Below are 18,059 nucleotides of genomic sequence, written 5' to 3' on the forward strand. Positions count from 1 at the left end.
ACACTGTTCTATGAACTAGGGACACAGTGGTGGACAGATCGGATGAAATCCCTGCTTGTCTAAAGTTCTCATGGCAGCAGGGCACAGACAGTACAGAAATGAGCACATGACATGTCTGCAGTAGAAGATGCTATGGAAGAGGTGCAACAGAGAAAGGGAGGCTGAGAGCGCTCATTTGTAAAGTGGCCGAGCAGGCTTGAGCAGACACCTGAGCCCAGAGGACAAGCATGCTGAGGAGAGTTTCTCCCCATCCTTGGAGCACAAATGTTCCAGGACTGTGACCTGCTGCAAATTCTTAAAAAAGAAGTACACCTGGTGAAGGGTAACCCAGGCAGAAGGAGCCACAAGTGCAAAGGTCCTGAGGCAGGAGTGTGGGGAACCTCTGAGGAACCATGAGGGGCCTGTGTGGTTGAAGCAGAGTGAGGGGGGAAGAGGAGTATACAAGGTAAGACCTGGGTGCCTGGGAGACAGATCATATGGAGCCTCATAAAGCCAGCTTTTCCTCTGAGTGGAAGCAAAGGTGGATGTGAGCTGACTTTGCTAGGCTCCATCTCCCTGCTGTGTAGAAAACAGACTGCAGGAATGCAAGGGGAGACAGGTGAGATGATCTCTGCCTTCCTTTTTCCCCTCCTAATTATAAATAACTCACTTCCACCTCCTGCTGTAAGAATAAGCTGCACAACCTCAAAGCATTTAAGGAATTTAACACAACTGCAAAACTGAAAAAGGGTTTGCCCTGAGTAAGCCTTTGTTTGTATAGATTCCTGCATGACAAGAGCTGTCCATTTGCATTCATGCTGAATCCTTCGGGTGTGTGTGTGTGTGTGTGTGTGTGTGTGTGTGTGTCTGTGTGTGTCTGTGTGTGTCTGTGTGTCTGTGTGTGTGTATGTGTAGGCATGTGCATCATCTGATTTCTCAAAGCAGAGGCCAGAAAGAACAGGAAGCACAGCCTCCCTCTCAGAGGAGAATTTACAAAGACTATTAGGATATTATTAAATAGGTTGCTGAAAACAAAAGAGAAAAAGAGAGGTAGAAAAATCATTGAGAGTTGGGTGTGGTGGCGCACACCTATAATCCCAGCATTCGGGAGTCTGAGGCAGGTAGATCGTTGCGAGTTCGAGATCAGCCTGGGTTACAAAGTGAGCTCAAGGCCAGCCTGAATTGCATAGCAAGACCCTGTCTCAAAAAGACAAAAAAAAAAAAGAAAAGAAATACCATTAAGTGGTCATTTAACCTAGAGAAGAGAAAGTTAAGAAGCAACTTAAGTTTATTTTTCCATGAAATTATTTGCAAAGTATGGCTCCCTCTGTCCATGGAGGAATTTGGGAGACTCCACTTGGCCATAAAACAGAGGGGGTGGTTGTGGCAGGATGACAGTGGTCACTGTGGGTCACTTCAGGAGATTTAGACATAACAACCGATAGCCCCTAGCATATAGAAGGTACTAGACAAAAGCAAGAGTCAGTACCAATGTGGGGCATGAGAGAAGATTCTGCCAGGAGACACAGGAATAACAACAAAACTCTTGGTCCCAGCAGCATGGCTTCCTAGTAAATAAGAGTGGGAAGGGAAGTGCAGCGGTCACAAAGTGTGCTGTTGTAGCTGTGTGGAAGGGGAATGCGGTGCACCGTGCTAGGCCTCGGAGGTGAGTACAAAGTATGAGGGTCTCGAGGCCACACCCCCAAAAGTGGTGACCCAGAGTTCCTTCCCCATCTTCTCCTGAGCTCATTTAGTCTTTGAACACAAAGTTCAGAGTCTAAACAAATTGGACAATGGGCCAAACCATGATCCTCCACAGCCTGGCCTCAGCCTCCCTCTCCCGACGCTCTCATCTCTCCCTACCCTGAGTCTGCACCAATGCTAAGCTGCTTTGGTTTACGCACATACTGCTCTGAGCCATGCTTTGAGCCTTTCTCCTGGTGTTCTTGCCACCTAGAACTCTGTGAAGTTCCAGGTGCATACCCCTTTCACCTGGATCAGCTTTCACACCTCCATCACAGAACCTTCACTGAACTCCTGGCCAAAATGTGTACTTCTCCTTGTGCTTCCAAAGCTCCATGCCTCCACCTACCATCGCTCTGAACACTCTCCTGCAAGGATAGAACATCATTATTTAGATGTCTGCTCCCCAGCACTCCCCATGCCATGTTCCATTTCACAGTCACCTATACCTTCCTCAAGGGAGGACAAGGTTTCAGTAAGCTCAGGCTCCCTGCAGCCCAGCACAGACCAGGCCACAAAGCATATGATCCCAAAGCTTGTATAGCAGAAGCAAGTACTGCCATGGGGCTCATAGATGGCAGATTCACAGGAGGAGGAGCCCTCAGCTAAATGAAGGAAGCACTACCACCCCACAGAACACTGGAGTGTGATATAAATTGGTCTGAAGAAGCTTAAGGGGCACAGAGCATCAGGGTGCTACAACAGGGGGAGCCACTCCTGGGAGACTTCCTGGAGAAAAGGGCTTCCTCTTAGTGATCAGAGTCTTGCTGTCTGCAGGAGAACACTTGCCTCCATCTCTACATCCAAGCCCTGCCTGTTCTTTAACACTCCACTTAAATATCATCTTCCTTATGAAGGCTCCTGTGATTGCCAAGACCTCACCCAAGACTAGAAGCAATTTCACTCACCTTGGACAGCTGTGACCTCTGTCTGCAACTTCCAGGGGATTCATCCATCTGCCTGGTTACCAGGTCATTTATATCTCAACATGATCATCGAAAATGCCTTGAAAGCAAGTCTAATTCTTGTTTATATTTGGGTCTCCATTGCCTAGCACAGACTTGGCACTCACTCAAAATTTATTCATTCACTTAATCACTATTTTTTAAACAACCACTTTTTAAAAACAGCATAAGCCTAGAGAGCTTGGCATATCAAGATGAATATAGCCTTGGCCCCTGCCATTAAAGAATTCATAAGCTAGTGTTTTGTTGAGTAAGTGAATGAGTGGGTGGGTAGATCGGTGGTTTGATGGATGGATTGTAGATATCTGGCAATGAAAACCCTTTGTCAAGAAAGCCTCTTCCAGCCAGGCGTGGTGGTGCATGCCTGTAATCCCAGCACTCAGGAGGCTGAGGCAGGAGGACTGTTGCTAGTTCAAGACCAGCCTAGGCTACATAAGTGAGCTCAAGGCCAGCCTGAACTGCATAGTGAGACCCTGTCTCAAAAAGACCAAAAAAAACAAAGAAAGCCTCTTCCTACCTTATTTAACTTCTCATCAGCCTTCAAATTATTGAGGATCAAATTTGTAGCTCTTGAAGTGCAATTAAAGATATAGGCTGGGGTGTTGGCACATGCCTATAATCCCAGCACTTGGGAGACTAAGGCAGGAGAATCACTGCAAGTTCAAGGCCAGCCTGGGCTACATAGTGAGTTTAAGTCCAGCGTGAACTACATAGTGAGAGCCTGTCTCACACACACTCAAAAAAAAAAAAAAAAAAAAACACGGAAGATGCAAAACAAACTCGCCTCAACCCAAAGTCAACTAGACAACCATAAGCGGCAATGATCCTGGTCCTGGTATTCTTACCACCGGCAAGACTCACTGTGGCCACACTCTCCACCCCAGCCTTCTCCCCATGGGATAAAGAGATGACTGCTCAGTCCCTACCTGCAATGTAACAAAAAAAATAATAAAAAAAAAAAACCTGAAGCAAGTGCTAAAATGACTTCTTTCAGCCTGCTGGATCCCTTTGTCCCTGGGGGCTTGGCCCACTATGACCATGTCCTGAGAGGAACAAAGGGACACAGTTCCTTCAACTACCTCCATAGATAGCTGATGCCCTAATAACTGAACATCCATTTGAGATATGGTAAAGACAATGACTTATTCTGAGATACTCTGGTTTTAGAACCCAGAGCCTGGACTCTGCAAAGCTAAACTAAAATCCTATAGTGAAACATGGCCAGGTATATCCCGCTTTACTGTATCTTTCTAGTTGTACTAGAAACAAGGGATTGAGAAGGGTAGTCAAGGATCTTCTGGAACTGAGAGGGCTTGGCTAACAGACAGGGTCTTAGGGAAGGGGAACTGATGTTAATGTAATAGTGGCTTAGTAGCCAGGAGAAACCTGGTCCAAACCCCTGGTGGGACTACAGTCAGGGCTGGAAGCCTGAGCCTAGGAGGTGCAGATCAGGGCAAGTAAGCTCTGCAAACTGAACTGAAGACACACCAACCTGCAGCTGGACCCCTCTGCTGGAAAGATGACTTCAGTATACCTAGAAGAGAAGATTTAGAATAAAAGGGACCATGGGGCCTTCACCCAGCAGGTAATGCAATTGTGTCTCTCTAGTGCCCTCAAACCTGAATTGCTGACCAGAGTCCAGTTCAAAGGATCTGAGAGGATAGGACACCCATATTATCTCAGCAAAGCATTCACCGCTCCCCAACTAATCGCCTTTGGCTGGCCAGCTGGCTCCTAAACACTTGCTCCTGGCCAGGATCCACTCCCCTGGACTGCACTGGAAGTAAAAGGCTAACATGGCTGTGGGGAGGGGAGAGTCCCTCTTTTATGTCAAATAGGAGGCTTCTTATATAAACAAAAGGCACAAGCACACATAGCCACTTGCCTGCAAATATAACCAACCATGTTGATTTGGACACATACTGACACAAATCTCATCTACAGCCAACTTTGCTGGGTAAATCTTTCAGTGCAACTGAATAGGCCCTGAGAGACCCAGCCACCCCACACAGGCTGGCCACTCACATGCTTCCCTGCTCAGGGAGCAGAGAAATAGGAGCTATCACAGCTGCAGTTTTGATGGGTAACCTTGAGGTTCTGCCTCCGACCTTTATCTCTCCTCCCCAGAACCCAGAAACTCAAAAATGAGCCAAACTGGACATTTTCCCAGTGCAGGGGTGCAGTGGTAGGTTGAAGTTAAAGTTGCCCGACTGGCTACAAAGGCCGCAAACACTTCCTGTTCTGACACATGGGGCAGTGAGCCCAGGGCAGACAATGGAGAGATTAGGGCTGGGCTGTGAAGGACAGAGCCATCTGGCCAAGAGAGAGCCACTCCTCGTGGCAGAAGGCCCCTGCACTGAGAGCATAAGCCCCACAGATTAACCCTTGGCTCTCTGCCCCTGCCTTCCCAGAGCAGGGCAGCCCTGAGCCTCCCTCACGTTCTGTTCAGAGGCCCCATGGCAGGACCAGCCTTGGGTAACCTTGGCAGGTCCCATTTGTACACACCAGGCCCTCATGGACACTGTATGGGGGAAGTGGAGTCAGAATGACCTCTCTGTAAGTCAAGGGAGAAGCACCACTTGCTGGCCGAGGGAAAGAATACATTCCACACCTCTATCAGGAAGCCTTTAGATCAGGCTGCAGATACAAAGCAGTGCAGTATTGCTCTGGAAAAGGGGAGGCTGTGCTACTCTTGGGATTGGCTCAGGATGGAAACAGAGTGTTTTCCCAAGTTATATCCAAATGCTCCCCTGACTGCCCTCTCCCACCTTCAGCCATGTACTAATCAGAGCCTCTGGGGCTGTCCCAGTCAGGAAGCTTCCCTGTACTGCTCCAGAAAAGCTGCTTCTTCTCCATCTTCTCCCACAAGGCGGGGATGGCAACCAAGGCAGAACCCAGTGCCTCAAGGAGGTGGGGAAGTGAGCAAGAGCAGGCTCGCAAACACCTACACTCTGTCCATTCGACAACCACGACCTTGTCAGTTCTCGAAACAATTCGCTCAAAGCCCTGCTGGGCCATTGGGATCTAGTTTCAAAATCTAGCTAGACACCAGATAGAAGGCTTCTCTATAAGTTCTACCACCTTTTCTGCATTCTGCCCAGACAGCCTTTTGTCACATCTGTGAGGCACGCCCACCTCCACATTTGAACTCTTTCCTCCAGGCTCAGCCCTGAGACAGTGCTGCCCCAGGTTGCCTTATACGGGTCATCCTTTGTAGAATTGTTGTTTGTCTCTTAAATCTACCCTCCCCTGTAGGCAGGCTTCAGGCTCCACACACTCTACTCTAGCCTCAATAAGCTGTGCAACTAAGAAGAAGAGATCAGTGGGTGGCCTTGGTCTGTATGGACAGATCCTTCAAGACCTCCAGCTTCTACTTTCACCTAAATAGATGAAATTCTAAAGACGTCTCCCCAGAGAACAAAGACAACTGCTCAGAATGAATGACAGAAGCATTTTATTAAACAGTCACCTGAAGCTGGACAGAAAGAATGAGAAGAGCTGAATGGAACGCTGAGCAGCTCTTGTCCTGACCCTGCAGAGCCAGGTGCTGCCAAGTGATGGAGAATGAGTTCGATTGTGATGTTGACAGATATCCAGGATCTGGTGGGGGACGGCCCTGGGCTGGGATGGGGACATGTATACCCCTGACAGTCCTAGAGATGGAGCTCCTGATCATATTCTCCTCTGTCCATGGGAAGTGAAGGCCGACAGTGCTCTCATTCCACATGGGTCTTGAGGCCCAAGTTGAGAAGCAGTCACCAAATTCCAAGAGGACAGAATCCATGTCCCAGGCACAAAGAGCACCTCGGAGCGGAGAGAACCCAGGGGAGAGTGCAGGTGACCCTGGTAAGACAAGCACCAGGAAGGGAAGGCGGAGGTGAAGTAAAGAAGTGCAGACACAAGGGCTGGGCTGGGCCCGACTCAGGGGCCTGTGGGGACCTCATCTTCTTTATAGTTGGGATCTTCTGGTCAGGGTAGTAGAAGAGATGATCTTGCCACCAGAACTGCCGCTGACGCCACCACTAAACCCAAAGCCGCTTCCGGAGCCAGAGCCAAAACCACCGCCCAGGCCAAATCCTCCGCCGATGCTTAATCCTCCGCCAATGCCTCCAGTGCTGACACTACCACCAACTACAGCTGCAGGAGAGGCAAAGGACACAGTTAGTCCCACAGTGCCTACAGCCCGCAGGCCAGACCAGGGTGAAGGTACAGCAAGGCAGGGCCAGAAGGTACTTACAGATGCTCACAGCACTCTGGCATTCTCCAGACATCCTGTAGGGGAGAAAAAGGCATGAGTCACAGCAAGCCAAGAGCTATGCTTTGCTCAGTAAGAAGGTCTCGTTCACCTATCCTATCCCTGAGTGGCTGAGTGTAACGCTGTTAACCACATCATCTTGGTTCTTAATGTACCAGCACAGCACTGACACAAGTAACCCAGGAGAGACCCACACTCAGGGCCCTGGGCCTCTCTAACCCTCAGCTTCCCACCTGCCTTCCCTCTTCACCTGCACTCCTCGCCCTCCAGCAGCTTGCGGTAGGTGGCGATCTCAATGTCCAGGGCCAGCTTCACGCTCATGAGCTCCTGGTACTCGCGCAGCATCCGGGCCAGCTCCTCTTTGGCCTTCTGCAGGGCAGCCTCAAGCTCTGTCCGCTTGCTGTAGGCATCTTTGAGGGCCACCTCCCCACGCTGCTCTGCATCAGCCACAGACGTCTGCAGAGCCTGGCACTGTGGACAAAGGCATGGACAGTCAGCATCAGTGCCCTGCTCTCAAGATCTTTGCACCTGTCTCCGTCCTGGGCCAGCTACCCTCAAATTAAGGCATCAAAATTCTATTTGTCCTTCTCACCACTTCCCCTAACTCTGAAGAGTTCGTTCCAGCGAGAGCCCGCTAATGCCCCCACCATACTGATCAGGTAAAGATGATCAAAACAGTAAAGAAGAGCAAGGGGACCTGTGTACTAGGATGGCATGCCTCATAAGCTAGGACACTGCTGAGAAAATCCGGGTGTGGCTTGTATAATGATCTACAAATTCCCTGCAGACAAGCTCAGGGTCTTTTGGCCCAATGCACTATCTGCTTATCCATGATAAAGCCATCTACCCTAGGCCTTGGGCCTGCACTTCAGCAGGGAAGTAGTGCCCACCTGCTTCTTGACATTCTCAATCTCTGCCCGTAGCCTCTGGATCATCCGGTTGAGCTCTGAGATCTCATTCTTGGTGCTTTTCAGATTGTCCCCATGTTGGTCCACTGAGGTCTGAAGCTGCTGGACCTAATACCCAAGCAGACACAAGGAACCAGAGGTCAAGGGTATCTCTGGAGGCCAGTAAGAGTAACCACAGATAGAAGGGATAACACAAAATGTCAAGCAATTCCAAATCAGACCAAGATCAACAGTGCCTGGGAGCATCCATTCATCTCTGACTGCTCTTGGGTTCCAGCTGATGATCACCTCTTCACAGTCACTAAAGAAGAGCCCAGAGCCACCTCATTCTCTGACATACCCATTACCCACCTTGGTCTGATACCAGGCCTCCACCTCGGCTTTGCTCCTCTGGGCAATCTCCTCATACTGTGCACGGACCTCAGCGATGATACTGTCTAGGTCCAAGTCACGGTTGTTGTCCATGGACAGGACCACAGAGGTGTCACTGACATGGCTCTGCATCTGAGACAGCTCCTACAAAGAGGATGTCTCACGTTAGCTCCCAGGAGAGTCTATCTCACCAGATTTCTGTTGTCATGCAAGTGGCTATGTTACATGTGCAAATGAAGTGGGATCAACGTCCCCATTATGTGGGAAGAGTAAGTTTCTAAGTAGAAATCAAGTGGCTGGTGACATTTCAATACAGAAAACGTTTCTAGTCTTTACTGCTCACTGAGGACCATAAATATCCCATGGCCAAGGCAGAGCATGTTCAGTAGGTTGGATGGAAGGGAATGGAATCAATCCACTTCATCAGAAAAATGGTAGGACACAATGAATTCTATCCCACACACTCTTTGGGATAGACAGCATCTGGCTTTGTCTAAGACAGCATTTGGTTTTGAGAAGGTCTGAGCTAGATCTTTCACTTCACTCCAAGCCTTCCCACCTAAGACCTACTGAGAAGTCACTCCTCAAAAGGAAGCAAGGAAACTGGAGTCTTGTATAAGAATTGTGACTCCCAACCAACCAACAGCCTGACAGATAGGGGACCCCTTCCCCTGAATGGAAGGAAATGGGAGTCCTCACCGCTTCATAGAGGACCCTCAGGAAGTTGATCTCATCATTAAGGCTGTCCACCTTGGCGTCCAACTCCACCTTGTTCATGTAGGCAGCATCCACGTCCTGCAACAGAGGAAGAGAGAGGAGAGATAAGGCATAGGAATTGCAATGGGGACCAGGGATATCATTTGGCACCTAAAGGTGCTCTCGGTTGCATTTAGGAGAAGCAGTGGAGTGGCAAGGGGCCGATCATTTAACCTATCCTGCCCCTACAGCTAACTGCCTGAAGTGGCAAGGGGCCGATCATTTAACCTATCCTGCCCCTACAGCTAACTGCCTGAAGACATGGAAGTTTATTCTCCAAAAGGGGAAATTCTTGAATTCCTTACAACTTGGTTCCTTCACCTACTTCCCTTGACAGAATAGATCTGGACAGCACCAAGTGAGATGGAGATGAAGCAGAGATGGACAAAGCCATGACTCCAGTCAAGGAACACTGCCAAAGGAGAGGGAAGCACTGCCCTGCCACCCTTAGTTTCTTACCTTCTTGAGCACCACAAAATCATTCTCTGCAGTTGTGCGTTTGTTGATCTCATCTTCATACCTAGGGATGAGGACAGGAGGGAAAAGCCCACCATGAGACAGTTTGTCTCAGCTCTCTACTACTTGTTTTCAATTATCTGTGTAGAAATATCTAGGTAATTATCTACATTTCTTGTGATATTCATTCAACATACATTGACTGATCAATGAAAGGAATGGTTTGTGCTTATATTGTTTGATCAGTTTTGCCTGCCTATGTCTGGTTGTCTGAGCAACTACTTCAAAGCTATCAATATGCAATATAACAACCATTGTTAACTTCCTACTATTTTGTTTTGAAATTCTGTATCATTGTTTTTATTGGGTTTTTTTTTTCTCTAAAATAGAAAATATATACTTTGAATGAAAAATTACCATCCATGAAGTTATAGTCTGGGTTTTGATTTATTCAGAGACCTACAAAGACTATTTTAAAACAAAACTTAAAAAGAAATAAGGGGCGAGGAGAAAAATTACCAAGGATCTAACTGATTTTCTTGCCATGGAAGGACTATCCTCTGCCCATTTGGGCAAGTTAGACCTCCAGTTCCCTTTGTTTCATGTGTGAGCGAGTTGAGAGAGCATTGGTATTTATTTTCTCAGCCCCATACTACAGTGAGCAAAATAACAGCTGTGCGTTGATATTCGCTCTGTGTCTAGCTCTATGCCACATACTTTCTCCATCTCATTTAATTGCATTTATTTCTCACAACCAGTAACATAGTGATATTATGCCCATTTTAAAAATTAAAGAATTTTATCCTCATTAAGGCTTTTTAAAACTGAGACCCAGCTAATAAGCAACTTACCCGAGGCCACACAGCTAATAAACAAAGACTCAGTAGTCTAACCAGCTCCGTCTGTCTCTACAACCTATATTCTTCTGACCATGTATTCTGCCTTTCATCCATTCAGTTTCCAGTACTATTTGCATATGGCAAAACCAGTGTAACTTGGGGTTTCTATGCCTCAGCCTAAGGAAGGATATGTGACTGTGGGCACAAGAAGACAGACTAGAGCACTTCTTGGTCCTCTTGGGAGTTCTCCAGAGCCTGGGATTCTAAACCCCAGAGCAGCCAGAAGCCTGGGCCATGGGAAAGCAGCACGTGCAGGGGAGGGGAGGTGTCCTTCCTGCTCACATACTTGGTCTTGAAGTCCTCCACGCTGTCCTGCATCATCTTCAGCTCCGACTGCAGACGAGATTTTTCATTGCCCAGGGCATCTATCTGCTTCCTCAGGGCACTGATGTAGGTTTCAAAGAAGGGATCAAGGTTTCTGCTGGATGTGGTGGTTGTCTGCTGCTGGAGGAGCTTCCATTTAGTCTCCAAGACCTTATTCTGCTGCTCTAGGAACCGCACCTGTGTTGGAAAGGGAACCAGCCAACCGATGAGGGTCTGAAGCTCGGGCAGGAGGGTCAACCAAGGGCAGCACCAGCCCTGTCAATCCAAGGCAACCAGGTGGGTCAAGAGCTACCTATGCAAGGCCACCATGTTGCAACTCCAGGGCACCTCTCACTAGAGTCCACACAGCAGCCCCATTGCCAAGCCCGTATCAGCAAAGGGCCCCATGGGTTGTACAGAATGGAGCAGAGCCAGGGCAGGAGCCCAACAGTACAGCAAGGTCAGCTTCCCAGCACAGGAACCCACGGGCCCCTGACAGGAAATACTGGAGAACAACAAGGAACTTCTTCAAATTAATCAAATAAAATGAAGTTAAGCGATAACAACCACAGGGGCCTTGGCATTCAACTGATCCTGACCCAAGGCAAAGAAAAGACACACTCACTAAAGACTTTTGAAATAAGTTCATTATCAGTGGACCCGGTGTGTCCCTGAACCTATGCACAGCTGACCATTTTCAGAGTCTTGGTGAGAAGCCATCCTACTGGGAACTTCCCAAAACTTTCCCTCACTCTGTGAAAAGGCTCAGCCAGAGAAGCCAAGAAAGCAGCTTAGATGACATCTCCACCTTAGGAGCTTCCCAGCTAAAAAGAAAGCAGCCAAAGGAGACTGGTCACCTTCCGAGCCAAAGGTAAGATGAAGAGGGAGGAGAGGAGACAGTAAAGTGCTAAAGAAGCCTTAGTCTTGCTTTCACGTCTGCCTGTCCTCCAGGATTATTCACTTAGAGGCCTATGACTTTGATGCGCGGCAACCCAAGACAGCCTGAACCCAAATGCTACACTCATCCTCCCTGTCATCTTTGGGTGACTCAGCTCTCTGGGCTGATCTGCTCACTATCATCCATCATACTTAGCTGTCATTGAGTTTTCACAACTTTGGTCTCCAGGCTTTGCATGAAAAGGAAGTTGGGCTCCAAAACAGAACATTAGCCAGGCAAGGAGGGTGCATCCCTGTAGCTCTAGGAAGCTGAGGCAGAGAATTAAGCCTAACTTGGGCAACTTAGCAAGACCATTTCTTAGAATAAAAAAATCTTAAAAGGGCCTGGGGATATAGCTCAGAGCAAAGGCCCTGGGTTTAATCTCCAGCACCGGGGAAAAAAAAGATGCATTTCCTCTTCTCTTCAAACAGACCTAGAAAAGAGTAGCTTTGCCCAGAGTTGGGAGACTGAAAGAGGAGACCTCTCAAAATACCACTGAGATCCACAACCTGTCATGGGCATCAGTCCCTTTCATTTGCAAAACCTATTTGGTTTTCTTCTGCCCTCAGAACAGAAGTGCCAATAGTGAAATTATTAATGGAGTTAATTATTATCTCCCAAACTAAAACCTAAGAAAAAGCAAGACACTTTATAGCTGGGGCTACTGAGGCCAGAAAAAAGACAAACGATTTGCCCATTTTGTGCAGCTTGCCACACGCAGCACTTGCTGGTCTGCTTTGAGCATCCTGTCCGCCCGCAGCTATGAGGCAAAAGAGGAAGACTCGGAGTGACCGTGGAAACGGAAGTCCAGCAAGTTCCACAGTTTTCCCTGTGCCTTGGATGAGCAGAGACCTGAGATCTCAGGACACAGAAGCTCTGCCTTCAGCCTCTTCTCTCCAGCCCAGGATACGTGTATGCTCACACACCTTGTCGATGAAGGAGGCGAACTTGTTGTTGAGGGTCTTGATCTGCTCACGCTCCTCCGTCCGGACTTTCTGGATCTCGGGGTCAATCTCCACGCTGAGTGGGGTCAGCAGACTCTGGTTGATGGTGACCTCCTGAATCCCTCCAGCGGGGCACACCGGGAAGCCAGGACCACCCCGACCACTGAAGGAGCCTCCAAATCCACCACCGAAGCCGCCAACACCGAAACCAGCACCAAAGCCGCCAGTGCTGAAGCCCCCAGCACTCCCAAAGCCGGCACCCTGGCGGGACCCAGCCATGCCACAGGAGATGTTCTTGTTCCCCCTGAAGTTGTAGAGGCTTCTGCTGCCAAAACCCCCAGATGAGCAGCGGCCTGCACCCCCAGACACGGAGGCCGAGCTGAAGGCAACCTTCTTGCCCCCACCAATGATAGCTGAGCCACTGCTAAAGCCCCGGGACCCAGCCCGGATACCCTGCTGTCTGGCAATCATGGCTGAGAGAGAAGAGCAAGCTCAGAGCTACCAAAGAGAGGCAAGAAGGCCAGGCCTGTGAATGCCGGAGCCCTCAGCCTGGGTCCTTTATATGGGCTGGAGCAGCAGGGCTTGGTTGCAGGGGCATAAAGAGAAAAATCCAAAACATCTCTGGGCTTGGCCTTTGGCAGCAGCCCATCCTCCTCACACTTGCTAAGCATGTCGCTAAACACACCTACAGAAGTCACTGAGAGGGCACAGTTCCTGGCTTCTATCCCATTCCCCTCCAGGAGAACCTCCCGGGTCAGAGGCCCAGCCCAGGCCCTGCCCTGCAGGCCCCCTACTACCTTCCCAACTCGCCAGGCCCACGGCAGTCCCTACTCTGGCAGGAATCACATCGCCATTCTCTTCCACAGCAGGATTTTAGATTCAAGGGCCTGAGTTCAAGTTCACGGCCTACCACCTGCCCACTCTGCACACCTTGAGTCTCAGTCATTTCACTCATAAGTTGAAAGTAACACAAATATTTACCTCCACTACTTTCCAGGACAGGGAGGACCGTGACTAACAGAGTGCTTAGTGCTCTGTCAGGGCTGTGCGTGTGGTCACCACCGTTCCTCTTCTTCCATGTGGGCTTGGCCCGTGTGCACATACAAGAGGGGCCTGCATCCAGACGTCCCTCAGCCTGACCAACCAGGCATGCAGCCGGGTACTGAGTAGGGACAGGAGGGGACACACACACCTCCCCTTGTAAGACCCTGGCCCTCTGCTCAGGCCCTCCGGACCTCCGCTGCTTCTTCAGCCTCCATGGGTGTTTGCTTTCTTGGTGCTAGCACAGCCCACTCCAAGCCGGCCCTGATGGGTGCTGCCTGCTGCTCCCTTTGCTGCCCTGTGGTTTGCTTAGCTTCACAAGAACAGAGCATATTCTGATTCCCAGAATGGTCCCAGGATTCAGGACAGAAATTCATAACTTGGAAAGGGGCACTTTGGCAGACCTGTAAAATCAAGGGGTCCCTTCTCAGAGCCATAATTCTACACACAGAACCCCAGTTTGAAGCCCCAATTTAAGTTCTTCCCCACTGAGAGCAATAGAGCTGTGTTCAGGTTCCACCTCTTACCACTAACCAGCCTTAGGCAGATCACCTAACCTCTCTGAACCCATCCAAGCCATCTACTCATCTACAAAACAAGACTACATTAATGAGATAATGTAGCTAGGGTAGCTGGCACACAGGAGGTCAGGGGACACACATTCTCTTCCCTTCCAGGCCTTGTTATGGCCACTTACTAGGGGATTTTAGATGAAATTATGTTCTCGTCTCCTCAGTCCTTCATGGAGGAAATGACCCCAGATCTAGAAAGAGCAGTGGCCACCATCTGGATAATTTCCTGGCCTCAAGCTAATGAAAGCTGGCCACAGTAAAAGTAAAAGTGTCTGGATTCCTCCATGCAGAGAAGAGAGTGAGTCTGCAGGTAAGGAAAGCGTGGTCAGAGACCCAAGCCCCAGGGACAGGGGCAGATCAACTGGGAGCTCAACCAACTCCTTCTCCTCCCTTCCATCTCTGCTCTGCCTCAGGCGGGCTACCCTCACCCTGTGGCTGCCCAGATGGTACTGGAGGGGTAGTGGAGCTATTGTTGTGAGAATCAGCCACCCAGGCCCCATCACATGTCCACAAGAGGAGGCTGGAGCATTGGTCGGTCCACCCACAGCGGGGGGCATTCCCGAGCCAGGACCACCCCCTGTTGGGTGAGTAGGACCCACCTCCAACCAGGGAAGGGATTGGACACTCAAGCCTCCTTCCCACCAGAATTTGCTGAGCCAGGCCATATGCAGGATACCCAATGTATCTACAGCAGGTCAACAAGTCTTTTTAAGGGTTCTCTGCAGTTGGCAGCATTAGCTCTGCTTCTGAGTGCCCCCAAAAGGTAAAATAGCTCCCAGGTTTGCATAGCATGCAGTAGAGCCACATCAGTCTGGTCCCAAAGTCTCCACACCTCATGGCGTCTCTCTCCCCAGGACCGTGCTGCCTGGTATAAACTCAGGCTCTCTGCTGTGTGACTATCAGACTCTGAAGAAACCTGGTTGCACTAGCTGGTCAGAATGAAGGGGCCAGGGTCTACCGATATCACCCTGTCCGCAAGCACTGGGCATGCAGGGAAGAAGACACCTCTCAGAGGCTGCAGAAGCAGACTTGCCCCCTGGGAAGCTGATTACCTAGTGTCTTCCTCAAAGGAGAAGGGGAAGTTCGCCAAGGGTGTCAGACTCTGACTGTTCACCCCCATCTCTACCCCTGTCGCCCACTGCTCCATCCTCCACTGCCCCTCGGGTTTGATGGAGACTCGGGGGCTTGGGTGAGAGTTTGTGTCAGCAGAAGCAAAGCCCAGGGCAGCTCACGACCTATCCCTTGGATCTTGTACCTGTGGTTGTAACACTCCAATACTGTAAGAAACTGTCACAGGTATGCTGTGTCCAGAGTTGTGCCTATGTTGGGTTTTAAAAAGAGCAAGGTAGGAGCAAAAGAGATTTTCAGAGAAATCTTGTATAATTTACAATCAATCTTATTTTGTGTCTGTGGGACACAAAGCATGGAGCCACAAATGAAGACTTTCCTGCCTGAGATCACATAGCTAGGAAGTAATGGAGACGTAAGTAAGTAAGGTCAAAGACATAAGTAAGGTCAAAGCTTATGACCTTAACTTCTACACCACAGTGTTTTATATAGGTGACCCTGCCATACATTGAATCTTCAGGGGAAAGAAAAGATCCACGGCAGCTTATACAGACCCACGAGCAACACATTGTGTGTTCCACTGACATGACCCAGTTCCTTTCTGTCATTACTCTTTTCACATGATCGGGTGCCTGGTTTATGTGGCCCTATTCTTGCAGGTAACCACGAAGGTGTGATGCTGTCCTGGGGCGGCCAATCTTGTGTTCTCCAATTAACTATCCTCAAATTAGTTTAATTGCAAATCCTGTGATAGAGCTAGATCAAATAGGAAGTTCTAATCCAGAGCCATATTCTGGGGCCTTACTATTTTTTGCTGCAACATATATATTTTTTTAATTCAAAATGAATCAACGGTAATACACCATAAATTTATTATTAAATCAGAATTACCAGACATTTCCAAAATCCTCAGCCTGAAGATGAGAAACTAAGGGTAGATACAAGGAGAACTTCTCAAAGCCTGTAGTGAGAGAGGCAGAGGGAAGATGTTCCTTCTGGGAAAGATGTCTGCTTCCTACCAGACCAGAAGCAGGTGGCAGAATAGGGTTCCACCTGACAGTGACAGCCGAAAGCTCGCCCCTGCCCCCCACCCCCACACACACCACTTTGCCTATTGCCTGCCATGACCTTCTGCCTTTGGCTGTTGTCCCAACCTCAACACAGAAGGATGAGCTTCTGCAGGTGTGGAGCAAGGTGGGTGTGTTTGCCCAGGGATTTCTGATGAAGGAGGCAAAGCCCTCGCATTCAACCAGGATTATGGATCCTGAGGCTCCTGTCAGTCAGCCCCAAACCTGGTGCCTGGTGTGGGAAAGTACCCCTCCCTCCCTGGCCAGCTCATGCCTTTGCCTTTGGCCAGTTCGGTCACCCAGCCCCAACTGTCCCGCAGGCCTGAGTCACCTCTGGAAGATAGAGCCACCAGGAGGATCAGAGATTCCCAGGAAAGAGCCATCAGCATTCCAGCAGAAGGCCAGGAGGGCAGCAAGGGCAGGGATCAGATGCAAAGTGTCTGTGCCTAGAGCCCCCTTTCCCAGGACCATAGAGCAGCCCCTCTGCTTTCTTGTCCTGGCCAGCCAAACCACTGTTGCACAAAATCAAGTGTGCAAACCTCTCTCTCCCCTCCCCTTCTTCCTTTTCCTCTTCCTCATTTTTTTTTAAGACAGGGTCTCTTGAAGTTGCCAAGGCTGGCCTCAAACTTTCAATCCTGTCATCTCAGCCTCGGGGGTAGCTGCAATTCCCAACACGTGTCCCTGCACTTAGCATGCCAGTTGCTGCGTGCAACAAGTAGGACAGAGGTTGCGGTGGGTGCACAGCAGGGACCATGAGCTCTACAGCATGCTAGTCTCTCCGCACCCCTGAAGCAGTACCCCCCAGAGACTGTAAGAACCCAAAATTTGTATTTCTAAGTAACCCATTCCTGACTGAGGGTCAGCAATATTTCTATATTACTGTTACTGGGGCCTCCTGGACTGATATAACTGCTGAGTTTAAATTTGTGATAATTAAAACTGTCTCGGTTCAGTTTCCAAGTCCTAAACTTAATTTCAATCATTTTCTTTTACTCTCATTAGCATATTGTAGCATTCAGACAAGCTCTTTGCAAAGTCTGGACTAGAAGCATCCAATGCTCCTTCTGGCTCTAGCACCCTCGACTTCTCTACTTTTTTTTTTCTAGGACTGGGGATATAGCTCAGAGAAAGAGCATTCACCTGGCAAACACAGAGCCCTAGGTTCAATCCCTAGCATCACTCTCACACACACACACACACACACACACACATTCATTTTCTATACAATCAGCATAGCCTGGTTGTTACAGGCCTGGCCTCTGGACCAGATTGCTTGGATTTCACACCCTACTCTGTTACTTATGAGTTGTGTGACCCTAGATTTAACCACTTTCCTTGTCTGCCAAGTGGGAATGATAAAAGCGAATCATGGGCTGTTGGGGAGACTGAGTCAGCTCGAGGCTTCCCAGCACACAGGAGGCTCTCTAGAAACTTTATCATCCACAACAGAGGGCCTGTGGGGAGAGGTTTACACTCCAAACCCCTGAGGAGAGAAGCATAGCCCTGTGAGTGTGCCTGCCTCCTGGACTCGGGACTGCCCCAGTTTTGCCAAGTGCTGGCCTGTGCTCCAGCTGTGCCACAGCTCAGGATTTGCCCAGAATCCTCTGCGAGCAGCCTGGCCCTGGTGGAAGACTGCATGGCCCTCCAGCTCCGCAGGGAGGAGGAGTGACAAGCTAAAAGTGAGCAGGCTTCTCCTCGGCTGGCCCAGGGCCTCCAGCAGCCTTCCTGGAGGCACCCACAGGCAGGCAGAGCAGCCCACACAGGGTTGCCAGGTGGAACTACTTGGGTGTAGGT

General features: G+C 49.5%; 1 protein-coding gene across 1 annotated transcript; it reads right to left on the reverse strand.

The window, feature by feature from the left end:
• Nucleotides 1-6,118: 6,118 nt before the first annotated feature.
• On the reverse strand, nucleotides 6,119-13,071 carry Krt4 (keratin 4, type II). Its single transcript, XM_005397129.2, has 9 exons — nucleotides 12,500-13,071; nucleotides 10,620-10,834; nucleotides 9,438-9,498; nucleotides 8,922-9,017; nucleotides 8,202-8,366; nucleotides 7,833-7,958; nucleotides 7,193-7,413; nucleotides 6,925-6,959; nucleotides 6,119-6,824 (listed from the first exon to the last, which is right to left on the reverse strand). Exons 1-9 carry the CDS (start codon nucleotides 12,986-12,988, stop codon nucleotides 6,637-6,639), a joined length of 1,596 nt encoding a protein of 531 aa, XP_005397186.1. The 5' UTR covers nucleotides 12,989-13,071; the 3' UTR covers nucleotides 6,119-6,636.
• Between the last annotated feature and the right edge of the window lie 4,988 nt (nucleotides 13,072-18,059).

Source organism: Chinchilla lanigera, unplaced genomic scaffold (genome assembly GCF_000276665.1).
Source record: "Chinchilla lanigera isolate Chin_1 unplaced genomic scaffold, ChiLan1.0 scaffold00057, whole genome shotgun sequence".
Classification (NCBI taxonomy): Eukaryota; Metazoa; Chordata; class Mammalia; order Rodentia; family Chinchillidae; genus Chinchilla; species Chinchilla lanigera.